General features: G+C 41.5%; 1 protein-coding gene across 4 annotated transcripts in view; it reads right to left on the bottom strand.

Moving 5' to 3' along the window:
- ANO4 (anoctamin 4) overlaps positions 1–24,603 on the bottom strand; it is a 357,757-nt gene that overhangs the window by 96,743 nt on the left and 236,411 nt on the right. For all 4 annotated transcript variants that reach the window (XM_029205408.1, XM_029205406.1, XM_029205409.1 and 1 more), the window contains 5 exons: positions 16,636–16,742; positions 10,283–10,338; positions 7,921–8,042; positions 4,620–4,754; positions 3,454–3,550 (listed from right to left, as the gene is read on the bottom strand). In XM_029205408.1, coding sequence (XP_029061241.1) covers positions 3,454–3,550; positions 4,620–4,754; positions 7,921–8,042; positions 10,283–10,338; positions 16,636–16,742 — 517 coding nt within the window. The remainder of the gene's footprint in view (positions 1–3,453; positions 3,551–4,619; positions 4,755–7,920; positions 8,043–10,282; positions 10,339–16,635; positions 16,743–24,603) is intronic.

Raw genomic sequence — 24,603 nt, 5'->3', positions numbered from 1 at the left:
GTGTGTGTGTGTGTGTGTGTGTGTGTGTGTGTGTGTGTGTGTGTGTGTGATGGTGGGGAGTGGTAGTGGTTCCCAATTCCAGTCTAGCCTCTCCCTCAATGGCACTGGAAAATTAGTTTCCCCTCCCTCAGAAATCAGCTACAACAGGTCAAATCACAAGTGCTGGTATTCTTGGGGGTAATATCAGGGACGCCCAGAGTCCCGCTTTGTCGGAGAGATGATGAATGTAGGTGCTGCCTGGCAGGCTGGCCTCGAACATTCACTTCTCGGTCCTTTCCCTTTTAAACCCCAGGGCTGGTAGTTACAATTAAGGGAGAGCGCCTCCTTCCAATTCTGCTTTGTTCTAAGCAGGCTTACAAATGAAACTCTGACCAGAAAAGTCCTCTGACAGAGCGACAGCGCACAGTGGTGCCTGGGACACGTTGTCCTCTTCTCTCTGTAAACTCACCAGGACTGACCTGGCCTCTGACCCTCACCCAAAGTGGTCGATACCTCCATGGGACAAGCACTCACAGGCCAAAATAACAGAATATCTGGGGAAGACAGCTGCCTCCAAAAAATTCCAAAGTAGGCAATATACACCTTCCGAAACAGACATTCTGTAACAGCAGATCAAGAATTTAAAATAAGCGTACAAATATGTTTAGGGAGATACAGGAAGGAAGATGGAGGCCTGGAGCTGTGACAGTCAGCAGCCGTCTCTCCCGTCATGAGAAGAGCATCTGTCTACAGAATGATCACATAGACAGGCGGCCAGAGAGTGAGATCTGAGGGCCTGGATGACCAGTTCTCGGCATGAGGTTCTGCTGCTCAGACAGTGTGAGCTGCTCTAGTATCTTCTGCAGTGAAACAAGCCAGTAAATCCCTTTCTGCTTAAGCCAGTTTGATTGAGTTTCTGACCCTTGCAAGTACAAGTGCGAGGGTCAGGGATAAAACATCCCTGATGAGCACAAGAGCTGCAGACTGACTTGGATCTGGGCTCCTACTTGATCCAATATTTCTATGCATCCTCAATCTCATTAAATCAGTCTGGCATTTCGAAAGGAGACTCTGTATAACTTCAGTTATTTCATTCTGAGGCTCTTAAGCCTTCCTTTTACTAAGTTTCTAGGCCAGGCCAAATCCAAAATTTAGAACCTAAGCATCTTGAAGCTCAGTATGGCACAACGACGTGTTTTATACTCAGATAAACCAAGAGCCAGCGACTTGCTGCTGTGTGACCACAGATAAACAACTTCTACCTCTCTGAGTCTCTGAGTAAAATGGGAATAATAACACCTACCTTGAAGTTGCTGTGAGAATTAGAAATAATAAGTGTAGGTTGCCTAGCTATTATTATAATTATTATCATTTTAGATCTAGAGAGTTTGGTAGGACAACCAACCAATGAAGGCCCTATAAAACCTGAGCACGCTAAACTATCCATGATGATTATTTTAAGGAATTATTACAGCTCCCCTAAAAAAAAAAAAGAATTTCACTCAAGGCAGATCTTTCACATAACAAACAAACATCGCTCAAACAAACAAACAAAACTTGGCTTCTGAGATTCCCCCAAAGCAGGATTTTTACACCTGAGTCATTCGTGCTTAACTCATGATCTTTTTTTTTTTTTTTTTTTTTTTTGCGGTACGCGGGCCTCTCACTGTTGTGCCCTCTCCCGTTGCGGAGCACAGGCTCCGGACGCGCAGGCTCAGCGGCCATGGCTCACGGGCCCAGCCGCTCCGCGGCATGTGGGATCTTCCTGGACCGGGGCACGAACCCGTGTCCCCTGCATTGGCAGGCGGACTCTCAACCACTGTGCCACCAGGGAAGCCCCTAACTCATGATATTTAAACAAAATTATATTACTGACCAACCTCTTTTGAGTCTCACCACATCTCTATTTCCCAAGCTCACTCTGTTGAATTTGTCCTCATCCAGGCATGTCTATCTGTATGTTCTCCAAAGGAAGGGAGAGTATTTTGGGCTTTTCTGGTCCCTTGCAGCACATACTAAAAGCCCAAATCTTTGTAAAATCACAGCTGGCTGCTGTTTCTCCCACCAGACTGGCCACCTACAGGGCTAGAGACAGCATGGATGGGTGGGATCCTGGGCTGCCTATCTAATGTACCCACACTTAAATTGAGCAAAACTCTGCAATGCCAACAGTATAATTAGATGGATCCAAGCTGCAGTGATTGTAGAGGTTACATAAAATCTGCCAACCCCTTTTACACCTGGAATCTGGGTAAGCTGATAGGCAGTGGGTCTTAAAAAGTCTTCATCAGTCTATACTCCAGCCATTGCTTTGCATTAGTGATACTGCCCTTCAGTAATGAACTCTAAAAATTTGATGAATGTGTCTAAAATTTTAATAAAGTGAGGTATAACATCAGAAAGGGGTATGTAATAACATATAGACATAATGGTGTTATGTATTTTTTTTCAAAGCACTTTCACATATGCTATCTTCTTTGGTCCTCATGACATGCCATGGGGCAGAGAGGGCAGGTATCGCTGCCTGCATTTTAGAGAAGAGAAAGCTCAGGCTCAAAGAGTCTGTACATGTGCAAGGTCAAGGAGGTAAGTAGCTGACCTGAACTTGAATCTAGGTCTTTTGGACAATAATGATGATGAAGAGGAGGAAAATAATGGCAGTTGTCACTTACTGAGACCTTACCATTTGCTAAGCACTACGCTCATTATCACATTTCTTATAAAGCAGTCATGTGAAATGAGTATCATGTTCTCCATTTTACAGATGAGAAAACTGAGGCTCAGAAGAGGTTAAATAACATGTTCCTCTAGTAACAAGTGGTAAACAGCACAGTCAAGATTTGAACCTAACTTTCTCTGATTCCATCAACTGTTCTATTTGCTTCCTGTGATAATAATTAGAGCCAATACATTTGAAATACATATACAGTAAAACAAATATCTGAATTAGAATACTGAATGATGAAGGTAAGTCTCTCCTACAAGGTAAACTTGAGAATCAAAGGCCAGAAAAGATGGAGAGAATGTGGTCACCACCATCTCTCAGGAAGGTGTATATTAAATTCAATCTGGGACTTCCCTGGTGGCACAGTAGTTAAGAATCCGCCTGCCAATGCAGGGGACACAGGTTGGATCCCTGGTCCGGGAAGATCCCACATGCCATGGAGCAACTAAGCCCATGCACCACAACGACTGAGCCTGCGCTCTAGAGCCCACGAGCCACAACTACTGAGCCCGTGTGCCACAACTACTGAAGCCCGCGCGCCTAGAACCCATGCTCCGCAACAAGAGAAGCCACCACAATGAGAAGCCCCGCACCGCAACGAAGAGTAACCCCCACTTGCCACAACTAGAGAAAGCCCGTGCACAGCAACAAAGACTCAACACAGCCAAAAATAAATAAATAAATTTATATAAACAAACAAACAAATAAATAAATTCAATCTGACTAAAATGCTGCCTATTTGAAATTACCTTGGCATAAACGCAGCTGTCTGACAGCCTCATGAATGGACAGTATTTATCGCACACAGGACACATGATGATATCTGTAGCTTGGCAGACTTCTTTACTGGAAAAGAGAACAAAAAAGGACCTCTTTTGATGACATAACAGCACTTTTTTCCCCTTCAATTTCACCAGAATAGTCGACCAGTAAATAAGATTCAGTAGATTAAATTTTTGCCCTCAGAAGCTTCTTAGCCTTTTCTTAGTTATTAATATAAACAAGTCCCTGCACAGTTTAATAGTTTGATAAACCTACGTATTTATGAGGCTGTTTCTTGGCTTTTACATATTAATTAGTTAAGCTCAGGAAAATACATGAAGCAAAACGTTGATTGTGTATACCTCAGGTTATACAGAATTCATTCACAACACTGCACAGGTTGGAAGCAATTTCATACTGAATTATGGGAACAATGAGATACCTCACAGTGCCAGTCTTAACTTCTATGTGCATGATACATAAGAATAAATTATGGAGGAATAAATAAAAATACTAGGGAGTAGCTCTGGGAGAAAACCACATCTCATTAACAATCTCCCCAGAAATTAAAATATTTTTGCAGGTCACTTTTATTTTTGCAGTCACTTCTAAAAGGCACATTTATTTATTATTTAAGATCACTCTCTGGCCTTGTACGAAGATCTCTATGAATACCTTAAACTATATTCTAGCAAAAGAGCCAAGGTAACAATTGTTAACACTGAATCATTCACAAGGTTTCAGCAAGTTGGTGAGACGTCTCTCCAGCTTACAGCGTCCTTGTAAGAACACACAATTGATAAAAAAGGATGATTAACCCACTATTTTGCAGTATTAGTTAGAAAGAAAAAGGTGAAAAAGTCAGAAAAAGAGCAACTTTGAGCCAGTGAAGGAAAGTGGTTTGTTCTGTGGATATGTAGTGGCTTGTATAACCATAAATGTGAGCTTTGCTTCCTTGGTAGCTGGAGACCACAGCAACAAGGGCAATGGATGGGCAGACCTGGTGAATTGAACGTTTTGAATTTTTCCAGGAGAGATTGGAAAGAAGTTAAAATGAATAGCTAAGTGGGCCGATCGTCTGTGAACACCCCCAAAACACAAATGCCCAACTCCAAATATAAACAAAGGCAGGCTCACCGAGAGCTCCCCGTACCTGACTTGGCAGTGATCCAGAGTTATGACTCCATACAAAAAGACAAATAATCCAATGAAAGCGGCTGGGAAGAGCATGCCGGTGTACCAGCCCAACCAGGCAAAATACAGCCCAATCTTCTCTCCGAAGTACCGCCTGTTTAAGACACAGCAGCCTTGCAAATTATACTGAAGTGTTTAAAGTTAGGCATTATAACACTTTGCTCAGTCATTTTACTTTGTTGTGGCTTTGCTGATAACCATGCAGACAAAGTAAGCCGAGAGAATGGAACGTTTGACCAAATTTAAGCTCTGGACTTAAGCTTCTTTTCCTATTACTCTAGATCAGAAATAGAATGAACCCTTCCATAAAAGAACAGGATTGTATGCAAGCTTGTTCTGAAAACACAGAATAAACCCAGCTCATTCAGGAAGTTATACACGATACTGTTATTGACAAGGAACCAGGGGAATGTAAAGAGTCGGTGCCAACACATAATCTCATTTTTGCCATTTCTGAGTGTGTGTTTGTTTGTAATGCATGTATTATAATTACGTATATTTTTAAAAATAGTAAACAAAATTACTGTGAAAAACTTTTAAACACCCCTTTCAATATTTTGTAGTTTTACAAGATGTTTAAAATGCTAGAATCATAAGATGTTACAAAGAAAGAACTCTAATTACTGAGATTCAACATGAATCAATTCTGAGAGCAACTTTCCCTTTTAAGTGATGACTCTTCACAGGCATTGACATCTACCTCTATAAATATTTTCCTGAGACTAACCAGCCTGCCTAGTGCTCTGTGGTCTGCGAAGTTTGGTTTTTATTTCTTAAATATCATTATTGTGTTTTCTGTGCCTTTCAACAGCTAAATTTCATAACTTAGAAGTTAATTACTTCTTAGTCCAATGGAAGAATATTTGAATTATTTCTTATTCTCCTTCTAAACGAATGTTGACCATCTGTTTCCAAATGCTGTCTGCTGCTTTCCTCCTAGAGTACTCAATGGCTCCTAAAAGCATGGATTATTTATTTATCCCATCTTCTATTGTGTCCCAACAGAAACCTTCCTCTTCCAGAAGACTTTTCCAACATATATTCATATACGCAAATATTCAGTTATTCATTCAACAAATTAAAAAATACCTACTACGTGCCAAAAACTGTGCTAAGTTCTGAGAACACAATGGCGAGCAAAATAAGCTTGGTCCCTCCTCCTGTGAAGCTTGCAGGGTGACAGAGGAGACACACATAAATCAATTAAAGAAATAAGCTTATAATTACAAAACTGGGAAAAGAGCTACAAAGGAGGGGAACACAATGCGATAAGTGTATATAACAAAGCCATCTGACAACTCTAGCCAGGGAAGACTTCTCTGAGGACGTGACTATTGGGTTGATGCATGAAAGTTAACTGGGTGGGGTTAGGGATGGGCTAGAGTGCTTCCAGCAGAGGGAACAGAACCTACAAAGGCCGTGTGATAGGAGGGACCAGGTGAAATAAGGGTGGTGTGGCTGGAACACTGATAATAAGAAATGGGCTGGTGAGGTGGGCACAGGATCAGCTTCGATGGGCCTTGCAGACCATGCTAAATGCGTTGATTTTTCTCCTGAGAAAAATGGAAAGCCATGAGAGGACTGTAGCCAATCTGGGAACATGACCAGTTTCACATTCTCTCTCCAGGGTGGAGAATGGAGTGGAAGGGCCAGAAAGGAAAAAGGGAGACCACGTAGGGGAAAACAGCCAGAGTCCAGGTCACAGGTGAAGGAAGCAGCAGTGGTAGAGGAGATGCTGGGGTGTGGCCAGATTCCAGAGATATGGAGGAAGCAAAATCTAGATATAGGACAAGAGCTATTTAAGAGATGAGATTCCCCAGTTGTTCCACAACTTCATTCCACTCAAACCTTGCTTGTGCTTTTCATGTTCCCTCCCTTTGGCCAACACAAACCCCACTGCCCTTCCAGGGCTCAGCTCCGCACCTCCCACAGGGGCACTGGCCCATATCCATCCTTTCCGTTTTTCTTAATTGTTGTAAAACTTTTGGCCTCCATCACACATGTTACCAAATTATGCACGGTCTTGTTTTACAGTTGTCTCAAGTTTGCAGGGCTGGTTTTCCTGAAGGAAACTGTGCATTTCTCAAAGCCAGAGACCATGGCTTCTGTGTGTCTTTGCCAATAGTACTTAGCATTGTACTAGGAACACAATGGGCAGTTAATTAATACTCACTGAAAAATGATAAAATCTTAATCAAGAAACTGTCACGGATGGGAGCTGCTTTGCCTGCAGCAATCTTCTGTAGTTTTTAATCGATGTAATGGGACTCAGGCTGGGAAGAGAATTGGCTTTGATATTTTTTCCCTACTATTTTATCGTATATTGAGACTCGTCAAAGGCAAGTGATCTCATCTCAGAAAATACTGTCCACTCACCCAGATCATCTGGATCATCTGTTACACAGAGAAGGGGACACAATTCGTCAATGGCCTTGGGTCAACAGGAGTAAACCCTTGTAACAAGGACTCCGGGGAGATGAAATGTAAAGTAAGTTGTCTTATTATTTCATTTTCCTCTGGCATCATTTTTGAAGGGCTCGGGGAAAAGTGAAATAAATCTGGCTAGTCTAGGAAATGAGACATGACTTTCTTTTTAATAAGGAATCCATGAAGTGTGGATTGTTACTACTCAATCTTAATAATCAGTCTCTAAATAAATAATGAGATGTCAGAGTATAGTGCCTCCATGGCAGAAAGTTGGCATACACAGACAGTTAAAGAAAACACACATTTTCACTGCACAAATATCATAGGTTAAAAGCAGAAAAACTCTTTTGACTTGCAGAATTAAAACAATCTTTAAAGGTTATTAGTTTTAAGTGAAAATTAAAGTAAGCCTGAAATTTATTAGAATGACAGCACCCTCTATTTCCTACTTGCATAATAGTAACTAATATTCCATTTGTCACTAATATGTGCAAGCAGTGTTACCTCTCTATAACTGTTAGTGATGATTTGTCATTAACAGTCACATGGGTGATGAGCTTCTTATGGAATCCTGGGGGAGGCCTGGCTGATCTCACATGCCCCTTTCCAAGGCTCTTTTGGAGGAAACACCAGCCTCATCAGAGGGAGGTCAGGTTTACCAAGAACGACCCATGTCCTCTGATAGGCTGCCCTCTTGGGAATAAGTCAAATTTGAGTGTCAGCTGTGCACCTCAGACCGTTTTTTTTCCCCCCCAATGTTGGCTTGTCCCAGTTGACAGTCTGCCCTAATCAGCCTGTGTAAGCTTTATATTTGCATCTGGTTAAAAACTCACCTTACAAGATCCAAAGGCTGGTATTTATACCACACGCCCCAGGAGGCCCAGCACTCATAGAGCAGATGGCGGTGGTTTACTGCTCCGTGGGTTCTAATGGAGTTTTTACTTCTGTAACTTCCCTGGATAAAAACACCACTGCTGGTGAGGTAATACCCACAAAAGCCAAAAGGAAAAGCTGATAGTAATATTAGCCTTTATGGCAGGAGTAGCAATAGGGGTGATATGAGGAAAAAACAGATCCATTCTATTGAAGGGAAAGCAGTATGGTTAGTTATTCTGGACATAATCTTGATGTTGATGCCATGTCGTAAAAAGCCCATGCTTGCCGGAATCAGGCAGGTCTGAACTGACTTAAAATTCAGTTCTGTTACTTTTTAGCTAGGAGATCTTATACTCTCTGAGCCTTGGATTCCCAGGTCATAGTGGAACTAACACCTGCCTCATTAGGTTTCTTCTGTGGTTTGAATGACTAGAGCATCCTGCCCCAGAGGCCATGCCCAAGACTTATGAGTTCTCTTTACCACTTGTCTCAAGATAGAGTAGTTGGTAAACAGCCATAGCTGTAACCTGGTCAGATGGTCCTGTCTATAAGAAAACCCCAGAATGCAAGAGTGGTAAGTTAGCTAAAATTTACAATAATTCAAATATAATTCAACCTCCTCATGGAACAAATGAGGAGACCGTGGGCCAGTGGAGTAGGGCGTTTCTAAGTTCAGTTAGTAGAAATGCTAGTTTCACAAATAGAACAGGTACTTTCTGGAGGTGAACTAATTTTTGACATTTTAACTTGAGAAGCCCTTTCTTAGTGGAAAGTGAACAGGCCCAAGAGACAAGGAACTCAGGTTCTAGCTCAGCTCAACACCAACTCACTCTAACGTTTCTCTAAACCTTTATTTAAATTTTTACCATAAAACAAGGCAACAAGAGCTGCCCTTCCTGCCTCCGAAGGCTGTTATATGGTCAAATAATATAATCAAGTTAAACTGAGAGCAAAAATTCAAAAGAGCGATTATGTTATTACTGCAGCTGCTATTACTAATTTGGACGCTCTCTTTTTATAAAATACAGGGCTTTAGCAAGATGCCCACCACCCACTTGCCTGCACAGAAACTTCTGTCCACCTACCACTGCTCAGACACTGCCCTTACCGTGGGCAAGGGATGGGCAGGGGGAGGATGCAGTCATCACTGCAACCCTTTTTTGGGGGGCAATGCCAACTAATAACCACATGAAATGCTTTGGGGACATCTGTCTTTAACATTCAGAAACACCTGTGTGTGACTCCAGAAAACCTTTGTGTCAAAATGTTTGCTTCTGTTACACAAAAAGGATCACTTCAAAAAGGTTTCATGGCTGTCTATAATAGGGTCTCAGACGAAAGCCTCTAGTCTCCTTAATGAAAAAGGCTTAAAAATTCTACACCATCCTCTCCATCCTCCTGGTGTTTAAAGTCAAGAGAAGAAACACCGTAAGCCAAATAAGAAGTATATTTTGGAAAGACTTGCCATTGGTGGATAGTTGGAACTGTCCTCCAAGCTTAATTGGCCAACTGTTAACACTGTTTCTCATAGAAGATTTTTCTGAAAATCTCTCTAACAGTAGTTTCACCCTGGCTACTGTGTGAGGTCCTAGAGGATATGGGCTATGATATTTATCTTTGTGTTCTCTGTGTTGTACTGCAACTGGTACAGGCTCAGTACCATGAAAATGACAGTAATCTCTCACCAGTCATGAGAATTATGTCCCTGAAAACCCATGTATATAAAGTGAATTCTGGGTTAAATTACCCAAAGTCTAATGGGGGAAACAGAGTTAAGGGTAATCACGGTTACATTTATAAAAGTCCTAATAGATGACAAAGACCATGTAGTAAATAAGGAGAATATAAAAACTTATACATCTTAAGCAACAATAAGTACAATACTATTAATTTCTATTTATCATCCTTTAGTTCCTAGAGACTTTGCAAAATGGCTTCCTCCCACTCTCTAAGGATTAGCTATAAAATTTTTTGTTGCAGAGACTATATATTTCAGAGACATTTTCCGGCTGGGTCTGGCGCCTCATGCAAATTTTCAATGCCTCTTTCATTTTATGACTTGGGGTCCCTCAGCTATTCCTCTAAATTCACGCTGAGTGACTCTTGATTCAAGTACTCATGCAATTAGAATAAAAAGACAGAGAGAAATAAATCCATGCTGGGGGAGAGATATCACAGTGCAAATAGGCCCTCCCCAACTACCCACTGAACAAATTATTCTGAACAAATATCACATCAACAAACTCAATTAATCACTATCCCCAGGAGCTGATTTTATAAGACGGAATTGACAGAGAAGGAGAAAAGGCAGGACAATACCTCGTGCAGAGGAAATGCAGCTTCATAGGAGCCATTAGTAAGCAAACGATTCAGACCTATAACAATAAAAAAGTCCAATGTGAATCAATACTGAGTTGAAATCCTCACAATGTAAGACTAATGTAAGGGTGGTAGTTTTGGGAGAAAACAATCTACGTTTTCAAAAGTGGTTCAAAACTACTTGGGGACAACAGCTTAGAAAGTTTTGCTACCTCCTAGGAAACTGGAATCAAGGACTAGAAAATCAGGTTTTCAAACAGAAACAAAATAGTGAAGCACACCTAGCATGGTGCTTGGCACAGAGAAGCGCATGCGCTGATAGACGTGGATGAATTAATCATACCAAAAAGATGATTTTCCACCAGGAGCTCTCCCATTTTCATCCAAAAGCTTTAATATGGACAAACCTAACTCCTCTGCATTAGACTAGTGGGATGACTTTGGAAAGTCCTCTTGTCCTCAGGCCTCAATTTTCTCATCCATAAAATGGGAGAGGGGTATTGGATACATGGATTTGCAATGTTTTATTGGTTAGATATAAGCCACAGTTTCCACCCGCACTTAAGGGGAAGGGACTACACATTGGGGAGTCACCCTAGGGTGTGTCCACCAGAGGTTTATGAATTTTTTTCAGAGAACCAGCTTTTGGTTTCATTGATTTTCTCTATTTTTTTGTTTTCCATTTCATTGATTTCTTCCCTGATTTTTATTATTTCCTTTCATCTACCTACTCTAGATTACTTTAGATTTAATTTCCTTTCCCCCCCTCGTTTCTTAAGGTGGAAGGAGAGGTCATTAATTTGGGACATTTCTTTTCCTGTATAGGCATATAGTGCTATAAATTTCTCCCTAAATATTGCACACTTTTTGATATACTGTGGTTTCTTTGAATACAGCAACTTTCTGATTTCCCTTTTGACTTCTTTCACCCATGAGTTATTTAAAAATATATTTAGTTTTAAATATTTGTAAATTTTCCAGAGATGGTCTTATTGATGTCTAATTTAATTCCATTGTGGTCAAAGAATTATTAAGTCTTGTTTTATGTCCCCAGGTATGGTCTCTTGGTAATGTTCTGCGTGCACTTAAAAAAACGGGTATTCCACTGTTGGTGGTAAAGTGGTCTAAAAGATCAATAAAGTTAATTGTATTGTACTGTTCGGTGCTTCTAACCCCTACTGACTTTCTGTCTACTTGTTCTATTAATTATTGAAAAAGGGGTATTGAAACCTCTGAGTATAATTATGGACTTGCCTATTTCTTTTAGCAGTTCTTGCTTCATGTAGTTTGAAGCTCTGTTATTAAGCATATAAACATTTAGGATTGTTATGTCCTCCAGATGAACTGACTCCTCCATCATTGTAAAGTGGCTTTCCTTATCCCTGATAACAGTCTTTGCTCTGAAATCTATTTTGTCTGATATCAATATAGCCACTTCAGCTTTCTTTTGGTTAGTGTGCTATATATATATTTTTTTGATCCTTTTACTTTTAACCTATTTGTGTCTTTAAAGAGTGTTTCTTTGCGGGCAGCAAAAAAATTAGGTCTTGCTTTTTTTTTTTTTTTTTTTTTTTTTTTTGCGGTACGTGGGCCTCTCACTGCTGTGGCCTCTCCCGTTGCAGAGCACAGACTCCGGACGTGCAGGCTCAGTGGCCATGGCTCACGGGCCCAGCCGCTCCGCGGCATGTGGGATCTTCCCGGACCGGGGCACGAACCCATGTCCCCTGCATCGGCAGGCGGACTCTCAACCACTGCGCCACCAGGGAAGCCCAGGTCTTACTTTTTAAATTTAATGGAAACTTCTGAATTTTGGACTGGGATTTTCAGACCATTTATATTTAATCCTTTGTGAATTAAGAGGTGTTCCAATCTCATTGGAAATCCTTTTGGATTGCTCTTTCTCTGGCCTTGGGTAGTTTCCTGATGTGTGTACCAATCGGTATTCTGCTAAATACTTGAGGTGGCCCTCTGCAGATCTTCAGGGTTCTCTGGGAAACTCTCTGCTTTCTGGTATGTTGTCCTGTGGACTCTGGCTGCCTTGGTCTCCCTGGACTCCCAGCAACATCTTTTCAACTCAGGGAGTCTACCAGGTTCTGCCTGGATTCTTTTTCCCTGTGTTGCTGTCCAGAAACCATCTCACTGTAGTAAGCTGGGGCAATTGTAGGGCTCACCTCATTTGTTTTCTGTCCTCGGGCTTCCCTGTCCTTCACTGCCCAATGTTCAGTGTCTTGAAAATAGTCGTCTCATACATTTTTTGTTTTTCCTTTTTTGACTGTTTCAGGTGGGAGAGCAAATCCTGTGCCTGTTACTCCATCTTGGCCAGAAGTGGAAGTGTAATGTTTTGATCTTTAAAGTTTCTTTCAGATCAAGAATAATACTACTTCCTAAAATGTACTTCAGAGAAGACGACTGGAGGGGTGTCTCTCAGTGGCTTAGAGATGAGGACTCTCCATGCTTTAGATCCTGATGAGAGTCCAGAGGCTTAGCCTAACTGGAAAATGGAACATGCACTGATTCACTTTTTATTGATGGAGGGTCAATTAATGTTTAGGTATTTTTAATCATGGTAACATGTAAATGTATTTTAAGATGCTTTGACATTAACACTAAATGTCTAAGAAAAGCATCTGAAATACAAATATCCATAGGGCTTTGTATTTTGTCTAGCACACAGGAGGCCCTCAGTAAATACCTTTGTAATGAATGAATAAATGATTATGTAGAAAGCTTTGATTTTCTGGAGCCTCTATCAAGAATTCTACATGTATCATCAATAACTTTCAAATATCCCGGAATAACAGAAAAAATAAGATTCACGGGGACCTAATAAGAGACTTCTCATGATGACATTTGTAAATTTATGATAATTTATCACAGACCTGAAAAGTAAGAAAGTAGTTAATACTTAAAATCTATCACCTTAGTAACTTCCCCTTTGAGCACCAGTTTTGAAAATATGACTTCATCTCAAGATTTATTTTATGCACTTATATTGTTAAATAAATCTTTGTTGATCTATTAATTGCTCTATTTTGAAAATGGATTTCACTAGGTTTGATTTTCAGAGTTGTAATAAACTCAGAGTGAAATTGAAAAACTTACATAGTGGTAATTTTTGCTCCACTGAAATACCCTTATAAGTCATGTTTACAGACAGTATTTTTGTATTGTCTCTAATCAATGTTGGCTCATGCAGGATGCCACTTTCAGAGAGAGTTTCAGGCAGAAAATAACACAGGATAAACATTAATTCTATCAATAAATTAAATTTTCTTCTAACATGTTGTTTCTTTTATTTATGAAACCAAAGATGATAATGAAACATTGGGTCAACAGAGAATTTATAGTTCTACTCCATATTTTTCAGCATAATGTCTGATCTTGGGTTAGTAATTTATTCTGAGATCGGTTATTTCTAACCAGATATTTTTTCAGTTCGTCATTACTGATTTTCAAAGCACTGGGGTTCTTGAAGAGAATTCTCTTTCTTTCATCAAATGAGAGAAACTTTTACAACGATCATTTCTTACTAGTAACAATACTACACTTCTCATGTTTTTTCAAAACATTTAAAAATTATTGTTTTTGCCCCTTTTCTGTCTCCATCTTGAGTAGTTGTAAAAAATAGCCCACATTTTGAGATGCAAAAGTTAAGCACAATAATTGCTATCTGGCCTCACTGTACACAGTCTTTGATACTGTACGAATGCTGATGGTTAGACATTGATCATGTTTAAAAGATTTTCAATTCAGTTCAACAAGCACTCCTCCTATATGCCAGATACTGTGCTAGGCAATGATGATACAAAGGTGAACAAGGCAACTTGTTTACAATTGAGGAGCTTAGTATCTAGATCAGCAGTTTTTAGTTGCAGGTTCTCAATACCCTAGTATGTTATAATGAGTTGTGAGGTGTGCTGGTATTATACTACCAATATTAGCGAAGGGACTGTTTTTAAAAATTATTTGCATGTTATGAAATAATCCAGAATAGCTACTGCCATAATCATTTCACTTCCACTCACTTGTTTTCTAGCACGTTCCTGATATGATGTTAACCAAGAAAAGTATGATAAAAGTATGTATAGCACATCCTAAGTTTGTTAAAAAAAATCACGTGGACAAATGGGGTATAAAGATGAAAAGAGTAATCAATGTGATACTTAAGTTATCTGGTACACAAAAATGTCAACAGTGGTTCTCTTTAGTTGGTAGAATTTTCATAATGTCATTGAAAGTAAATAATTCAACGTAATGAAAGAAGAGTTGTACATGGTCGTCAAATAGACACTGCAAAAATAATTGCCATTGGAATTCAGAAAAGGAAATCCTTGGAGCTAGAATGGCCATGGAGGACATTACTGGGTGTGTGTGGGGGGGATGCGTCCCAAGGATGGATGACTGCTGCAGAGAATATGAGAACGTGCTAACCTACAACCTCATCCAAGTCAAGAAAGCCCTAAGTCAGGTTCAACTTCACCATACCCACCTACATTGACTCTCACTGAACATATGATTCCAGGTGTATTCAGATCTGGACTAGGTATCTGTTTCTCCCTATAGTATTTTAATTTATGCAGCTTGGGATCAAAGTAGTGTTTTGCAGCTTCGGCATACTAGTGACTCACACTTGCATTCAGCTAAACCTCCCAAGTCTATCCCTCTTCATGATGTGTTGAGCAACATTTCTCCCACACGGAATCAGGGTAGCTGTTTCGCTGAGTTTGAGTGCAGCACTCTACATTTACAAACTATTAAATGCCATCTTTTGGATGTGGCTGAGATTTCCAGATCACCGAGATCTATGAGGATCTGACTCCAATGACTAACATAATGCATCCTTCCAGCCTCCACCCCACCTGAAAGCCTGATGAGAAGACTGTTTAGGCTATGTGCCAGTTATCAATTTATTGCCCCTTAGCTCCAAATACAGGTTCATTGCCTGCTTTGCAATAATGGAGCTGGACCTTGTAAATACTCCTCCTTTGCCAGGTGGTTTGTCAGCAGAAGGCACTGGAGGGACAATGGGGGAGGAAGGAGTTTGTCCTCTTGGTACTAGCATGCTCCTCTCAGTAGGCTTCTGCAGCTCATAGCTTCTGTGGAATCCAGCACCTGCAGTGCCTGGTGGCCAGCAGCCCTGGCACCTCCTTAAGGGCGGGTGTCCCCCTGAACAGCTTCACAGAGAATAACGCTGGTGCAACACCTCCCAATGAATGGCTTCCTTGGAACCCCTCCAGGCAGCTTCTCCCAGTACTTGAGATGGCAGATTCGCAGAGAGTCCTACTGGCACAGAACCCCCAGCAAACTTTTCTGCCATCTAGCGAACCACAGCTGCACCCTTTCCAACAAGGTCTGCATCTCAGCTTTGTTGTGGGGAGTCTCTGTAGGGGTGGTGGCTGCTCCTAATATCTGCTCCTTTTCTATTCTTTAGAGGTCTTCTTACCCTTTACTAGCCAATCCTCCATTAACTCCAAACCTCTGTCACAGTTAGTTATTTATATTAACTTTCCCTGTTCAAATTCTGTGTGGCTTTTGTGTTCTGATTAGACCCTGATATAGGTCATTCTTCAAAGTATTGATAAAAATCTCACTGGGACAGAGATACCCAAAAACAAAGCCACCCAAATCCTCCTGATATATAGTAATCTGTTTAATAAGGAAGGATATTTGGTAATATATTATGGAAAGACTCTCGTACAAATGCCCCAAATATAATGTGTGGAGGTTATTTACTGGGGGAGGTGATTATTTGGAGGATGTACTTATGTGTGACGGCTCTTCTCTGCCCTTTGCTGCTCCCTGTGCCTGGAACACCTGCCCTTCCAACTTCCCACACTGGCTCCCTCTTGTCATTCAGGTTTCAGTGCAAATTCAGCGTCTCAGAAAAGCTTTCCCTGACCACTCCATCCATCTCAGCTTGAACTCACCCCCACCCCTTAGCCGTCTATCTCTGAAACATCATCCATTTCGATTTCTTCATGTTATGTATTGTGTTTACTTATTTATTGTCTGTTTTTAACTCCTTGAACATATGCTCCAGGAGAGAACGGTGCCCATCTCCCCAACACCTCACCCAGTACCTGGCACATAATGGGCGCTCCTTACATATTTGTTGAATTGAGAGCACTTCTCCATGATCTTAGATAAATGAGATGCCATGTTATTTTTTAAAAAGCGATCTAAGGATTCTATTAAGATTTTACACTTCTGAGTTATCCATCAGGGGAGTATGCAGTTAGAGGCTTTATGAATGATGAGCATTTCTAGAATTGATATCAACTTAATAAAACCAAAGGATAGAGTCTGTAATCCCCCAAATCAAATGTAACTTGTTATACTAATATACTACTTACCAATTTTGTTTTTTCCTTCTTCATACTTTATTCTTTGTAAAATATGATGTACAATTCTACTTCTCGTGGCATTGTTGAAGAAAGTGTCTTTGTTGTGTATGATGAAGCTGCACGCACATATTGAAAGCACAAATTGAGCATTAATCGGAGGCAAGGGATCTAATCTTTGATATAATTTGGTGTGACTTAGACAGAGGTGTCTTCCATCTGTCACAGAGAGGGTATGTCTGGAACAGCATGAGAGAACCCGGAGGTCACACCAGAGGCAAGAGGCTCACACTCTCAGCAGCTTGGTCCTCAGCCTCCTGAGAACATTCACATCATTACGTCAGGAAAGAGCTGGAGCTAAATGAAGTTAAGTAACTTTCAACTAATACCAAGGCTAAGCCTCATATGTTTGTTTTTTTTTTTCTCAGTAAGGTCATTAGATAAATTCAACTAAAAATTCATTTTGTTTTTATCTCCTTTTGTCGTCTACCTCATCCCCTCCCATGTCATTTTCAGGAATTTTAATATCTGAAACTGGTTTGGGTGATAGACACAAGAGTTAGGTAATGAGCTCTGGCCTGGCTCAGGGGTGAGGTCAGAGGCGCGTCTCTAGAAATTGCCTCTCTCCCGCTCCTTTCCCATGTTCCTCCTCTCCTGGAAGGGGTCCCCCTCTCTTCTAGAGCATGTACTTAAGATTGCTGCTGTCTCAGCCAAGGGCCCACCCAGCCTCTGCAGTTTCTCACAGGACACACACACACACACACACACACACACACACGCGCGCGCGACAACACTGAGTTCCCAGTAGGTGTTCCTACCCTACTGAGAGGTTTTCCAGGTAACAGATAGAGCTTCCAGACCATACAATGCAGCATGAAGTGGCCGGGTCTTCCCCTCCCAAGAACGTGTTAAATGGTAGAATATTAGAGATACTGGGAAAGTATAATTGCTTCGTATATTATAAAGTTTATTAACTCAGCAAACTTTTATTTGGTACTTTGTATGAATTGGACACCATGCAAGGCTTATCAATGGTAGCAGCCATTGCCCTCAAAATCCAACTCAGAAGTCACCTTCCTCAGCAAGTCTCGCCACCCCTCCAACTGCACTTCTGCCACCCAAAGAGTTCAGTACTCTCTCCTCTCTCTCTATTAAAATTTCTTTTCCCAAGAAGATGAATTCTTAGGTGTTGCTCAAATCATTCAGAGATAAAACTGGCCTGGAGAAAGGGTGGCCCAAGCATGGGGTTTGGCTTGGGAATAGAACTGGCACTGTGAGTTTGGGGTAAAGGAGAAAAAGGCCAGAGAATATGAAGACAAAATGTAAATCACATGGACCGATTTCTTGGAGAAGGACTTTCCTCTCATTTCTACTTCTCTTGTATTCTGTTATAGAATACTGTTCTCAGAAAAAAAGTAATTTGGCTTGGTGGAGGAGAGATAAATGCTATGTGGGTAAATGAGAAAGCTGCAGCATTTATCTTATATCTTCTCTAGGGTTTTCTGAAAACATTTTATGGCATCAAAGAGGAAGAGGGGAAAACTAAGAGTTACATCAAATGCGGTTCCTTTTATTTTATCCTCCTCTGCTTTTTCACCTTATTTGAGACAGACCACTACACTTTAATACCAATAAAGATGGCATAAAGAAGTAGACAACAAATAAAAAAGCCCATTTTTGACTCACAGTTTCAGATAACTGAAAGCTGATAAGCATGACCGTGCTTGACAAGACAATTCTGGGCTAAAAGCGCATGTCCCTCCTCCATTAAATGGTCTTCCGCTTCCTTCTGTTTTTGATAGCACCCCATTACATTTTGGGAGCTCATGTAACAGTTCTCTATAATAAGCACCACAGGTGAACTTCACAATTTTGTTTTCCTCTTCTTTACATCTAGGTTGTACGTGGATCCTGGAGATTCTACAGTGGGAACAAATATATAGAGCATGTGCTTCCAGGCACTATTCTAAGTTCCAGATATGGTAACTCGTTCCACGCTTATAATAAGCCGGGAGGTCAGTACTGTATAGCCCCATGTTACAGGTGAAGAACCAGTGAGGTTAAGTGATACACCCAAGTCACTCAGTAAGGATCAGAGCCAGGATCTGAACTCAGGCAGTCTGGCTCCAGAGGCTGTCATCTTATCCATGCCACTCACTTGCCTCCCTGGGGCAGAAACTTCTGACTCTTGGACGTTAGTTCTCCTGGGGATCAGCCCAAGAGTTGCTCTGCTGGGAATGCTCTCCTTGTTTCTACTTATCCTTAGAGCCTCAGCTCAGGTCACATCTCCGTCCGGGGGTCTTCCCTGACTCCCCCACGCACACCCTGAAGAGTAATGTGGTGCTACGAAAAGAGAAGGGAGCAGAAAAACCATCTCATGAAGGAGAGAGATGAAATTTTAGCTTCAGCATCACGCCCACTTTCCCTTAAGACTCTGAAGTGAGACAGACCTCAGCCTGAACCCCAGCCTTGCCACTTACTGTGTGGTGTTGGGACTGTCCCTCAACTTCCCTGGGTCTTGGTTTCCTCATCTGTGAAATGGGATAGCACTGTAATCATTTTTATAGGGTTTCTGCAGAATTCGGTGAGGTGAGGAACACTGCTGAGCCTGAGTCTGGCATTTAATCAGCTCTCAGAGTTAGCTATCACCATTGCTGTTGTTTCTATGACATTATATAGAACTTGTCTGCCTACATGACTGTCTTCCCTGTAAGAGCTTCTTCAGAGCAGGGACCGACCATGTGCATCTCTATTTCCAGTACTGGTACGGGGTTTGGCATATGATAAGCCCTTAAAGTTGGCTCAAATGAGAACAAATGAGATCTTCTGGAGAACCCCAGCTAACGTGGGGGCCTATGAGACTAACTGTCATCTCATTATACCTTGGCCTCTATTTCTGCTTCCTGGAAATCTTTCTACCCACTCCATCTTTCCAGCTACCATATGAACTATTCTCTCCACGTTACTTGTCTAAGGATCTTCTTGTAGGGTGTGGAGCAATCTCATTTTCTCTGTCACTCCTTCAAACTGGAGGGCTAAGAGAAAGAACAGTGATGACTTCCTACATCACGGTTCGCGAGCTTTTCTTCGCCACTTACAAAACAACCCTCTTCAAATGAAATCACACACAAACACCATGTAAGTGGAGCTGTTTGGGGAAATGTAAGACTTGGTACTCAGTCTCTGAGGTACGAGGGTTCCACCCAGGCTTAGAAACTCAGCTCTGCTTTCACACATTGCTGCTGGGCAGCAAACAAGTACAAACTGTATGAGGGCATCTTGACCAGGTCTATCAAAATTATTCAAATAGCCTCATCACATCTCCTCTGATCTAGCAATTCCTCTCTGGAAATTTATTCTACAAGTATGCTCACCCATGTGCAAAGTGACAGATGTACAAGAATGTTCACTGTGGCATGCGTTATAACAGCAAACCTCTGGAAATGACCTAAATAATTCATCAGCAGAGGAGGGGATAAACAAATAATGGTACAACTCTACAATGGAACATTGCAGCTGTAAAGAGATTAAGGATGCTCAGTGTAGATATAAAAAAATCTCCAAGATACTACAGCGCAAAAATAAGGTTCAAAACAGTCATACAGCTATTTGTGCCCAAGAGGAAAACATATACATGTAAAGGAGTACATAGATACATGTGTTGACATGTATGTTTGCCGGTGCATGCATAGAATGACTATGGAAGGATATATAAACATCTGGAAAGACTGGTTGCCCTATGGGAAGAACTAGGTGACTGGGAAGGTAGGAAGAAAACTTCACTGTACACACTTAAGACGTTTTTATCATAAGTAAGTACTACCTACAAAAAAAACCCCTGAAATATTAGAAAAAAGAAAATTTTAAGGGAAAATGCAATTTCTGTTCTAGGTTGTTCTTACTTTCACTGGAATAAACTGCTGAATTGGTGGAGGATCAACTATATGATTAAGGCTCTAAACATCTGTCTCCTTATCCTACCCCTTGGAGGAATTCTGTAACATGCCCAAAGTCATACAACCAGCAGGTGTTGAGAAAGGGTTAAAAAACCAAATGCCGGGCTTCTCCGGTGGCACAGTGGTTGAGAATCTGCCTGCCGATGCAGGGGACACGGGTTCGTGCCCCGGTCCGGGAAGATCCCACATGCCGCGGAGCAACTAAGCCTGTGCGCCACAACTACTGAGCCTGCGCTTTCGAGCCCGCGAGCCACAGCTACTGAGCCCGCATGCCACAACTACTGAAGCCCGCGCACCTAGAGCCCGTGCTCCGCAACAAGAGAAGCCACCGCAATGAGAAGCCTGCGCACAACAAACAGTAGCCCCCCACTCACCGCAACTAGAGAAAGCCTGTGCGTAGCAACAAAGACCCAACACAGCCAAAAATAAATTAATTAATAAATTAATAATAATTAAAAAAAACCCCAAATGCCTTGCTCCAAATCTTCCCATTCTTTTGTAAAAGGAACTGCTGGAAAGTCTGCCTGTGTGCATGTGTGTGAAGGGGACTTTCTGAATGCTTCCATCTTGCCCTATGAGGAAGGCCCTGCTCACTAAGTAATGGGCAGATCTGAGCCTGAAGCTCCCGCTGACCCCCTCCAGGACCTCTACCCTCCTGCCTTCCCTGGAGGAGAACAGCTCTTGGTTTTTACTTGGGAAGGCTCCGACCTCCTTTACTCGAGGAGGGATGAAATAGAAAAGGAAAACGCTGTGAAACTGAGGTTCAACTCCAGACCTCCTGGGGCTGTGGTTATTTGCTCTTTACTGATATGTTCTCCTGTGGTCAGCTGTCCACGGCAGTGTGGTAGAGCATCACAATATGCTGGTTGTTTATCAGTCAAGCATTCTGTTTGCTCTGTGCAGGGCACTGTGTGTTGAGGGTGTTATACATGGAGGTGGGTGGAGGGTGGGAAGGGACGTGGATGTTAGGTATGCATGTATTTTAATTAGGGGACTGCAAACGTGGAAAGAACCCAGCTCCTTTCTTATATATTCCTATTCGATAAAATGAGAAACACGCCAACATTCAAGGGTGTGAACTGGGGAAAGGTGCTTGTTAGAGCCGGGTATAAACTCAGCTTACGAAGCGTGCCACTTGTAAAGCAGATAACAACTCATTTCTTTTTCCTGAACTTTCCTCTTAGGCCACAGTTATGAGGATAAGACTACACTGTCTTCACAATTACTTTAGTTTGAATTGGCTAGAGGCCAGTACTGTTGGATAAAAATTTCTAAGATAATGGAAATGTTCTATATCTATATCTATATATATCTATATGACCCAGCCACTGGTCATATGTATCTATTAGGCACCTGAACTGTGGCTAGTGTAACTGAGAAAGTGAATTTTTACTTTAATTTAAACTGATTAAAATTTAAACAAGCCACACGTGGCTGGGAGCTAACTGATATTGACAGTGCAGATAAACTAGCGCCTGGACTGTGGACGACACTTTGAGTAAGCAGGCCGAGCCTAACGATGGGGTCCTTATCTTGCATCCCCCTTTGACTACAGAAACTGGAGCAGGAAACTGGGCAAGGGGTGAGCGTGCCCTCCAGGTCCATGTACAGGTTGCCTGAAGACCTGAATTCAAGTCCTGCTCTTCTCCTTTAGCTGTGTGGTTTGGGGGAGGTCACTGAGTCTCTCTGAGACACAGTAATCTGTCAGGAAAATAAGGGTCATAATGCCTTAACTGCCCAAGGACAGGGTTAGACAGTCACAAAGCGAGAGGATAAATTACTGAGATAGATCACTAAACCTAGTTGGTAGGCAGTTGGATATAGTGTCCAGTCGTCTATTTGAGATCACATTTGTAGTCTAAGAGACAACTCAAACCGAACACGTCCCAGACAGAACTTCTGATCTGCACCTTTGTAAAAGAAAAACCTGCTTTCTCCCTGGTCTTTTCCATCTTAAAAAATGGCACTACTATGCACCCAATTTCTCAAGTCACAAACTTGAAATTATCTTTGATCCTCTGTCTCTCATATCTGATATCCAATCAAGTTCTTTGGGTTCCTCTTCCCAAATGTTACCCTGAATCTGATCCTTTCTCACACTTCTTGCTTCAAAGCTGTTTCCAGGACTACTGCAGTAGCCGCCTGACTATTCTAATTTCACTCTTTCTCCCTTTAGTTCATCCTCTATGAATCTATGAGGCAATGATCTTTTAAAACATAAATAAAATCTTATCCCTCTTCTGCTTAAAGCTCTTCAATGACATCCCACCGATTTTTGAATAAAGCCCAAACACCTTTCCATGGTCTAAATGCTCATACATGGTCTGGTTCTTGCTTACACCAATGACTTCATCTCCTTTCTTTTTCCCCTTGGTCACTGTAAACCGGCAACCTTGCCCTTTTTTCTGTCCTTGGGAAAAAAATCCAGCTTGTTATTGCCTAGGGCTTTTGCCCATGCTGTTCCTAGATTTTTGCATCACTTTTTGGTCTCAACTTAAATGTCACGTCCTTACCATCCTAGCTAGGACTGTCACTCTCCTGCTTCACCAGTTACTCCCTCTCTGTTCTATTACCTTGTTTTATTTTCTTCTTAAGTTTTATTTTGAATTTTTTTTTAATTGGGGCAGGGGTGGGGAGAGATGTATCTACATGTTCACTGTCTGCCCCCCTTCTCCTGCAGAATGCAGGCAGGGCTTGGGCTGCCTTGTTCCTTATTCTAGGGCCCGAGTGAAAAATCAGACCATGTGTTTTCCATACCTAGAGACCCACTGAATGTTGCAAAGATTGTCAGATTATATCACAGATACATTTTACATTTTTCTCTAACTTAAAGATTCTGAAAATCAGTTTTATTTTATAATTATGCTTTCTTCGTATATGTTACTACTTTGGGGGAAATAAAGGGAATGAAGAGGCTTTTAAAAATTTGGTTTAATACCCACCTTATGACATTTCTGAAATTGATAAAATAAACAAGTATCCTCCAAGATATGAAAATCTCCATGTTTTAAAACTTCAAGTGGAAACTTTCTCAAGAAGCATTTAACTACCTATAGATGGTGCTGTATACGTATTTTAGATTCTTAGCCACATTATTGACTTCTATAAATTTTAAAATCTAAGGCATATGGCAAAGAAAGAAACAGAAACAGATTATTAATCAAGGCATGCTTCTTGGCCCTAGAGTACAGGGGCTTGAAGCACGTGCCCCACTGGATTTCAGAACTGCTCTGCTTCTGTTGCTCTCCATTTTGAACGGAAGCATCTATTGTAATTACCTGAGCCCATCCTATACCTGAAGAGCTGCTTCCAAGGATTCTCATCCCCAATTGAACCTGATGTTGGAACAAAAGATCCTGGACTTTGAGCCTAATGTCATATTGGGATGAGAACTTCGGGGATCCTGAAATGGGAATAAGCATATTTTCTCTGTGGGAGAAATGTGAATAAAATACATGCCAGAGGGAAGACTGTGGTGGAATGCAAAAAATGGTCACAATTCCTCCCATTCCTATATACACATCCCGTTGTGATGTGAATTTCTTGCTTCTTCCATCAAGAGATAGAGTCTATCTCTTCACCTCTTGAATCTGAGTATGTCTTATGACTGGCTTTCATCAACAGAATGTGGAAGAAGTGATTTTTGTTGAGTTCTGAGCTGAGGCCCAAGCTCTGAGCACCTACTCCCGTCCACTTGGAACACTGCCCCAAGACTGTCAACATACGGAAGCCTGAGCTAGCCTCTCTGAAGATAAATGACCATGTAGAGAGAGAAACCCAGCTACAAGCTGGCACCACCCACCAGACATGTAAGGGAGAGAATTTCAGACTGTCCAGCCTGGCTGAGCAAAGAGACGATTGCAACCACGTGTTGACTCCAGCTGAAACCAGTGGAAGAACTGACCAGCTGATTCCAGCACAATCTGCTCAAACAAAAGAATCATGAGCAAATAAAACGTGTGCTGTTTTAAGCCAGTAACTTTTACTGTTACATAGCAGTAGATGACCAACAGACCAGTCTCTC

This window comes from Monodon monoceros, unplaced genomic scaffold (genome assembly GCF_005190385.1).
Source record: "Monodon monoceros isolate NGI ecotype Baffin Bay Population unplaced genomic scaffold, NGI_Narwhal_1 Super_Scaffold_6, whole genome shotgun sequence".
NCBI lineage: Eukaryota > Metazoa > Chordata > Mammalia > Artiodactyla > Monodontidae > Monodon > Monodon monoceros.
The sequence above is the reverse complement of the archived record's forward strand: the minus strand, read 5'-3'. Positions and strand labels throughout refer to the sequence as shown.